Source organism: Eumetopias jubatus, unplaced genomic scaffold (genome assembly GCF_037043125.1).
Source record: "Eumetopias jubatus isolate StellerSeaLion01/CBP00866 unplaced genomic scaffold, mEumJub1_p1.0 scaffold_14, whole genome shotgun sequence".
In the NCBI taxonomy this organism is placed as follows: domain Eukaryota; kingdom Metazoa; phylum Chordata; class Mammalia; order Carnivora; family Otariidae; genus Eumetopias; species Eumetopias jubatus.
The window spans coordinates 47015268-47023646 of NW_028274820.1; the positions used below are offsets into that span (position 1 = coordinate 47015268).

Consider the following 8379-nt stretch of genomic DNA (forward strand, 5'->3'; position numbering starts at 1 on the left):
ATGCTGTTATTTCTGCACAATTTTTTTTTTATTTTTGAAAAGTACAGGAATAATTATGCTATAAAGATAATTCTATAACGTTTGAAATTTTTTAAGGCAACCATTAGACTCTCATGTGCAATCCATGGCAGATGAGAGAAATCAATAAGGAATTGTTCATATGGGACGGTATTTGGCTACTTCAGGGCAATGAAAATCTGATTCATTATTTTTATTGGGAGACTTTTCATTTCATAGTTATTTTAGTTTAATCAAAACTAACTGACCCTACGACCCAGGAATTGCACTACTAGGTATTTATCCAAAGGATACAAACATAATGATTTGAAGGGGCACATGCACCCCAATGTTTATAGGCAATGTCCACAATAGCCAAATTATGGAAAGAGTCCAGATGTCCATCGACAGATGAATGGATAAAGGAGATGTGTTTACACACACACACACACACACATACACACAATGGAGTATTACTCAGCCATCAAAAAGAATGAAATCTTGCAATTTGCAATGACATGGATGGAACTAGAGGGTATTATGCTCAGTGAAATAAGTCAGAGAGAGACAAATACCATATAATTTCACTCATATGTGGAATTTAAGAAACAAAACAGATGAACGTAGGGGAAGGGAAGGAAAAATAAAATAAGAGGACAACAGAGAGGGAGGCAAACCATAAGAGACTCTTAACTATAGGAAACAAACTGAGGGTTGCTGGAGGGTTGGTGGGTGGGGGATGGGGTAACTGGGTGATGGGCATTAAGGAGGGCACTTGAAGTAATGGCACTGGGTGTTGTCTGCAACTGATGAATCACCGAATTCTACCTCCGAAACTAATAATACACTATATGTTAATTAAATTGAATTTAAATAAAAAATTTTTAAAAAAACAACTAACTGAATGTGTTTGTCTTTCAATTCTTTATAGCCAAAATGTATCTTGAGACAGATCCTTCTGGAAGAGACAAGAGGACGCCAATTGTCACCGTAAAGCAGGGCCATGAGCCGGCCACATTCACAGGCTGGTTCCTGGGCTGGGATTCCAGAAGGTGGTGAACTGGTTTTTGTAGGAGAAAAACAAACACATGTTTTGGAGCCACTGTCCCATTGCTGTTTTGAGGGGAAGAAAGGTTTTTCGGTTTGTTTGGTTTTAGAAAATCAACTGGCCCTATGACTATTTTTTAATGCCTACTATTGGTTTGAAATTCTTTTTAAACTAGAATTTTCTTATGTTAGCATTTTAAAATAACCTAAAGTAAATTTTTGTTATGGACCAATATTAGCTCTGCTGGAAACTGATTTATATCTTTTTATATGACCTTTTAAAAGTGAAAAGCTGCGCATAATCTAGGGGCATTCATCAGGGAATTTTATAATTCAAGAAACTTTAGCCAAACTTGTTCTTTAATATGCCAGAGAAGTAAGCCATAATGCCTTTGAGGTTAATCTCCTTTCCATGTGCTGTGTTCAAAAGAATTGTATTTTTGCATTGAGGCTTATGTTAAGATGGTTTAAAAGTTTGTTGTTATTTGCCTTCTTCAGCCAATGTGACTGTGATACCATTCACTAAGTATCTTTTTCTAAGAGTAATTTTACCATTTTTGCCTTTTTTAAAAGCCTTTGAAATCACAGGTTTTTCATGACAAAATAATTATAGTCTTATCTGGTTGGATGTTTGTATTTGACAGTACATGTTTAATAACACAAAGGTTATGTACGAAAAAATTCACTAATGCTGTCTTTCATCATTAAAATGCATCTCTTTTGGAAAGGTTTTTTGTTGTGACATTTTATTTAAATATGACATGTGAGTTAATTACACAATTAGTTTTAAGGTTAAATACTTTTATGCATAAATAAATATGAATTTAATATTTCTTAATTCATCCTCATTAAGTAGTCAAACAACTTTTCCAAGGTTACATAATTATGAAAGATTTTAAATATCAGTGCATATGACATCTGGGCCCTGTTAAAGGATAAACTGAGGCATATCAGGCATTTCAAGAGTTTGAGCAAAAATCAATTTGGATTTGGCAGTGCCAAATCTACCAGCAGGAGCGCAGGGAAAGACTTCACTAAAGAAAAAGTAAAGCAAAGTAAGGAAATTCTTTTTTTAAGATTTTGTTTATTTGTCAGAGAGAGAGAAAGAGCGAGCTAGCACAAGCAGGAGGGGAGTGGGAGAGGGAGAAGCAGGCCCCCCGCTGAGCAGGGAGCCCGATGCGGGGACTGGATACCAGGACCCCGGGATCATGACCTGAGCCAAAGGCAGACGTTTAACCGACTGAGCCACCCAGGCGTTCCAAAGTAGGAAAATTCTTGATTTTGACTTTGTAACCTTGAGGCATTTATAGGCTTAGATTTTGGTTTGCTTGCATAGGTCTCCACAGCATTAGAACTACGTGAGTCTAACGGCCTCCTCGTTTAACTGATTTAACAGGCCCCAGAAAACAGGAGTCGGGGCAGAAGGTGAAGCGCCAGTAAAGCAGAAACCAACTTTGGTGTCAGGCTAGGAGGTGGCCCGTGGGGAGCAGGAACTACTTTTCCATGGAAAGGGGACTCAGAGGCAAGCAACGATCTGAGGAATTCTCACACCGCCTCGGGGGAAAATGATTGGTGGATGTGTTTCAGACTGGGTCCTGGCATGGGTCCTGGCGTGGAGAATCGAGCCCAGGACCATTAGGGTGGAAAAGTGAGTGGTGGTGTGGGGACCTGCAGCTTGTGTGAGTGGTGAGGAAGCAGCGAGAAGCTGCACTTCCAGAGACTGTTCATTCAGTCAGGAAATATTTTTATTAGGCATCTACTGGGTGTGGGGCACAATTCTAAGCACTTTGGACCCAACATGAATGAAACAGACAAAACCCAAACTGTCATGGAGTTTATATTCCAGGGAAGAAGCTAACAAAAACAAAGCCAGTAAGTAGATATAGTCATCCCCACTTACCCTCAGTCTTGCTTTCCATGGTTTCAGTTAACCATGGTCAGCTGTGGCCTGGAAGCAGACGATCCTCCTCCTGATATATATTCGGAAGGCCAATAGTCGCCTAACGCTACGACACAATGGCTCTGCCGTTTACTTCACTTAATTGCGTCACACAGGCATTTTATTATCCCACATCACCACCAGAAGTAGGGTGAGTACTGTGCAATAAGACATTTTGAGAGAGAAAGTCCACATTCACATAACTTTTATTGCAGTATATTATAATCTCTCTCTTTTTTTAAAGATTTTATTTATTTACAAAGAGAGACACAGCGAGAGAGGAACACAAGCAGGGGGAGTGGGAGAGGGAGAAGAAGCAGGCTTCCCGTGGAGCGGGGAGCCCGATGCAGGGCTCAATCCCAGGACCCTGAGATCATGACCTGAGCCGAAGTCAGACGCTTAACGACTGAGGTTTCATAAGAGCTAATTTATAAAATTAAACCTCAACAAGACCTATGTATGTATAGGAGAAAAAATAGCATATATAGGATTCCGTACTAACCTTAGTTTCAGGCATCCACTGGGGATCTTGGAATGTATCCCCTGTGGATAAGTGGGGACTACTGTATATTATAAAATATACTAGAATGTAAGTTCTATGGAGGAAATATATGTAGGGAATGAGGACAGGAAATATTAGGTGAAAGCCTTAAAACTCAAAATATATGTAAGCCCTCATAGACATTAGTTTTCTGGGTTTAAAATGCAGTTTCATGCAGCCTAACTTTTTAAGTTTCATAACTTTCTATTTTTCTTGAATGGAGCTATTGCTTATTTTTAATATTTAGATTTTAATATTTAGATTTCTTTCTTCTCTTTGATTTTCCTCAAAGATTTTTAGGATGAAAAACCAAAACAAATACAGTTGTTTCTCAGCGACTAGTGCTTTTACAGGCCTTTCCTTGCTTCAAATAACATAGTACATTCTTTTGTATGAAATGCGTGACTAGAAAACAAAATTTAGCACAGGAAAATCAAGTGCTAACCAGAAATAAGTATTCTAGTTAGAAGTAGCACATCTCAGGAATTTTATTTTTTAAGATTTTATTTATTTATTAGAGAGAGAGAACACGAGCAGGGGCTGGGGTGGGGGGGCAGAGGGAGAGGGAGCCCCCGACGCGGGGCTCAATCCCAGGACCCAGATATCATGACTTGAGCTGAAGGCAGACGCTTAACCAACTGAGCCACCCAGGCGCCCCAATATCAGGAATTTTAAATAAGAAATCAGATTGTGACATTAACTTTGAGCAAAAGACCAGGAAACAAGGAACCTATGTAAAATAAACAATTGTCTTATCAATTTGTTTTATTTTGCAAGACCACTAGAGAATTGGCTTCAAAATACTACATTGGACAGGTTATTCAGAGGGATGGAATTCTAGTCAAAAGAAAGAATAATAGCATTCATTTTATGTATACAGGATGCATATGTTGTAGTTCAAAAATGTGTCATCAAAACTTTTTTTCTTGCTGTCTTATTTTTTCTCCACTATGATTTCTTCCCTTTTAGTTTTAAAGACTACATTAGATATTTTTAAAGCATGCACTGTATTTTACAAATTAGCTAAAATAATTTTCTCTCAAATACCATCTTACCATACTATCTAAAATATTAATGATGAGCTACTTCGGTGGTGGGAGAAGAAACAGGAAAGGTTGAATCCACATTTTCATGCATGTGCCGAGATGAAATTCATATGTTTCAAAAAGTTAAACTGAAAAGGAAACTATGAAAAAAACAGAAGACATAGAATTACATCTCAATAGGGAAATCATCTCTCAATAGCTAGTAGAGTGAGAAGAAAATCGGTCAGGACCTAGAGGTCTCAAACAACTTTCTCAACCAGCTTAACCGGATTGATATGTACTGAACGCTCCCCCAGTAATTGCAGCATGCATATTTGCTTTGTAAGGGCATTTAAAATGTTCACCAAGAGAGAAAATAATACTCTGATCCATAAAACAAATTTCAACAAATTTAAGGTATTGAAAAATCATACAATGGTATCTAACCACAGTGGAATTAAACTAAATATGAATGACAGGGAGATATCTGGCTAATCTCCAAATCTTTGGACGAAAGGAGAAACCCCAAGGGAAATGAGAAAATATTTTTATTTCAGTGAAAATTGGAATACAACCTATCAAAAGTAAGGCTAACTCAGTATTCAAAAGGAAATTTATAACATTAAATGTTAACATAAGATAAATGGAAAGGCCTTAAGTCAACGATGGAAGCTTCCGCCTTAAGAAACTGAGAGAAGAGCAAACTAAACCCAAAGAAAGCAGGGAGACAGGAACGACTAATACAGACTCCTCCAGAAAAAGGGAAGAAATAGGAATTACTAATATTGGGAAAAAAGAGTCCATAGAACCTTTGGTCACTAAAAAAATAAGAAACATAATTTTATGCTTATAAATTTGACATTGATGAACAGGCAAATTCCTTGGGAGACAGACTAGTAAGGCTAACTCAGGAGTACAGCCCACCTAGGTAGCAAAACGTGTGCATCCTAAAGAAAATGAATTCATAGTTACACCTCCTAGCAGAGAAAAGCCTAGGCTCAGTTGGACTTCACTGGTGACTTCTATCAAACCTTTAAGAAAGCATAAAACCAGTTCTATACAAACTCTTCCGCATACTAGAAGATGTCGGTAAAAAGAAAAAGGAGAGAACATTTCCTGGTTCATTGATGAGGCGAGTATTACCCTGATATCAAAAAAGAAGCAGATTATAAGAAAGAAAAACTACATACCAGCATGTCTCAAAACATAGATACCAAAACCATGAAAACACATCAAATCGAATCCAACAATATGTAAAAATTGAAGACGTTTATCATGGAACCCATCCTAACATTTAAGAATGTGTCAAGAATCCTCCATATTAACAGACTAAAAAGGAAAAACCATGGGAACATCTGAACAGATGCAGCAAAGCATTTAATAAAATCCAATAACCATTCATAATAAAAACTCTCAACAAAGGAATAGAATGGAAGTTCCTCAATTTTGAAAGGGATATCTGCCAAAAAAAAAAAAAAAAGTACATCCTATTTGAGAGAGGAAAACAAATGTTTCCCAGTAAGATCTGGAGCAAAATACAGTTGTTTGTTCTCATCTTTCCTATTCCATATTTTACTGGAAGTTATAAGCAGTCTAATAAGGCAGGGCTTTTAAACCTTGGCACTATTGGGCACCTGGGTGGCTCAGTACGTTAAGCGTCTGCCTTCGGCTCAGGTCATGATCCCGGGGTCCTGGGATCGAGCCCCACATCGGGCTCCCTGCTCAGCTCCCTGCTTGGCTCCCGCCTGCTTCTCCCTTTCCCACACCCCCTGCTTGTGTTCCCTCTCTCTCTGTGTCTCTCTCTTTGTCAAATAAATAAATAAAATCTTTAAAAAACAAAAAGCGAACAAACAAACCTCAGCACTATTGGCATTTTGATAATTCTTTGTTTTAAGTAGGGGGGTGCTGTGCTGTGCATTCCAGGATGATTAGTAGCATCTCTGGCCTCTGCTCACCGGATACCAGTGGCACTCTCCTCCTCTACCCATGGTGTACCGATTGAAAATGCCTCCAGACTTTTCCAAATGTCCCTGGGGAGACAGAGAAGCACAATGGCCCCTCTGTGGAGAACCACTTTAATAAGGGAAAGAACTAAAAGGCTCAAAGATTGAAAAAGAAGAAGTATTCTTGGTGAAAGTGATCTGGGTGTTAATAGTCTTTAAATGCTCCCAGGTGATTATAATATGCAGCAAGGACAGAGCCTTCTGCAAATCAAATACAACTCTCCAGCTCTAGAGTCCTCTTCATTAACCAGGGAGCATACTTAGATTATTTTCATATGCAGGAACAGCAAAAGCAATAATTATTTTTCTTTCAAACAGTATTTGATAACTGGGTGTGGGGCACAAACATCCCTTTGACTTAAAATTTCTTTCCATGTCCTACTCTAGCCTCGAGACAACTTTGAGGCAGTGAATTCTCCGTTACAAGAAATCTACATGCCAACAGCATAAGATTTATTCTCCGTTTACTCTAGAAATAGATTTTTATTTTAAAGCAATAAGAATGGAAGTTATTTATTTGTAACTCTCTTCAAATTCATTGAAACCGTGTTCTGCCTGATTAAAACAAAAATTAAGACTTTTTTTAAAACCTTCAGAACTGTGTACGTCTAAACAGCACAGTAGAGGGCACTCTTTCTCCATGTTAATAAAGACAGACTTCATAGTTGGTCAAAACACTGAGAAATATAGTCATTTATTTTATTTTAGATTGAAAAAGAATAGTGCTTCTAGGCAGGTCAAATGTGGCTGTGTTCTCACTCTAAAAATGTGTTATACTATCTTCTAAATTTGAGGTTCAACAGAGTGAAATCATATATTGATTTTTATAATATATTTGCTACATGCCAAGATAGGCTGGCATGTATATCCTAGCATATCTATCTATCTATTTATCTATCTGATATATATATATATGATATTTATCTATATCTATATATCTATATTGATATATTCTATATCTGTAATATCTATTATATCTATATTATATAGATATAGATCGATTGATCGATCAATCCTGGTCTATATCCTTGAACTGGTGCTACAGTAGAGAGCAGGTAGTTAAGGATGCCCTGTCCTCAATGGAGCTACAATTGAGTGGATAGAGACAGAAAAGAAGCAATACTCAAATATGTATTCTGCTGTATAGCAATAAGTGTTATAAAAAATAATAATAAGGCCAGAGAGAATAGCATTTGTGGGATGAGGGATTCCATTTTAGATGAAGTGAACAGGAAAGACCTTTCTAAGGTGACATTTGATCAGAGACCTGAAGGAAGTGAGGGGTTGAGTCTGTGATCGTTAACTTTGTGTCATCTTGACCAGGCCATGAGATGCCCAGATATCTGGTTAAACATTGTTTCTGGGTGTGTCTGTGGATGTGTTTCTTCTTCTTCTTCTTCTTCTTCTTCTTCTTCTTCTTCCTCTTCCTCTTCTTCTTCTTCTTCTTCTTCTTCTTCTTCTTCTTCTATTTTTTTTTATTTAAGGTTTTATCTATTTGTTTGAGAGAGACAGAGACCGAGTGAGCGAGCAGAAGCAGGGCAAGTGGCAGAGGAAGAGGGAGAAGCAGACTCCTTGCTGAGCAGGGAGCCCGACACGGGACTCCTTCCCAGGACCCTGAGATCATCACCTGAGCCGAAGGCAGACACTTAACTGAATAAGCCACCCAGGCGTCCCTGTGGAGGTGTTTCTCAAAGGGATTAGCATTTGAACTGGTAGACTGAGTAAAGCATATGGCCTTCCCCAGTATGGGTGGGCATCTTCCAATCTGTGGAAGGCCGGAATAGAACAAAAATGTGGCAGCAGGTCGAATTGGTTCTCTCTGACTAA

General features: G+C 38.1%; 1 protein-coding gene across 1 annotated transcript in view; it reads left to right on the plus strand.

Annotated features, from left to right (window-relative positions):
* Window positions 1–1536, plus strand: part of SCIN (scinderin) — an 80913-nt gene extending 79377 nt beyond the window's left edge. Inside the window, exon 16 of the mRNA XM_028118580.1 lies at window positions 929–1536. Within this exon, the coding sequence (XP_027974381.1) occupies window positions 929–1056 (128 nt within the window). The 3' untranslated portion in view covers window positions 1057–1536. The remainder of the gene's footprint in view (window positions 1–928) is intronic.
* Window positions 1537–8379: the final 6843 nt, after the last annotated feature.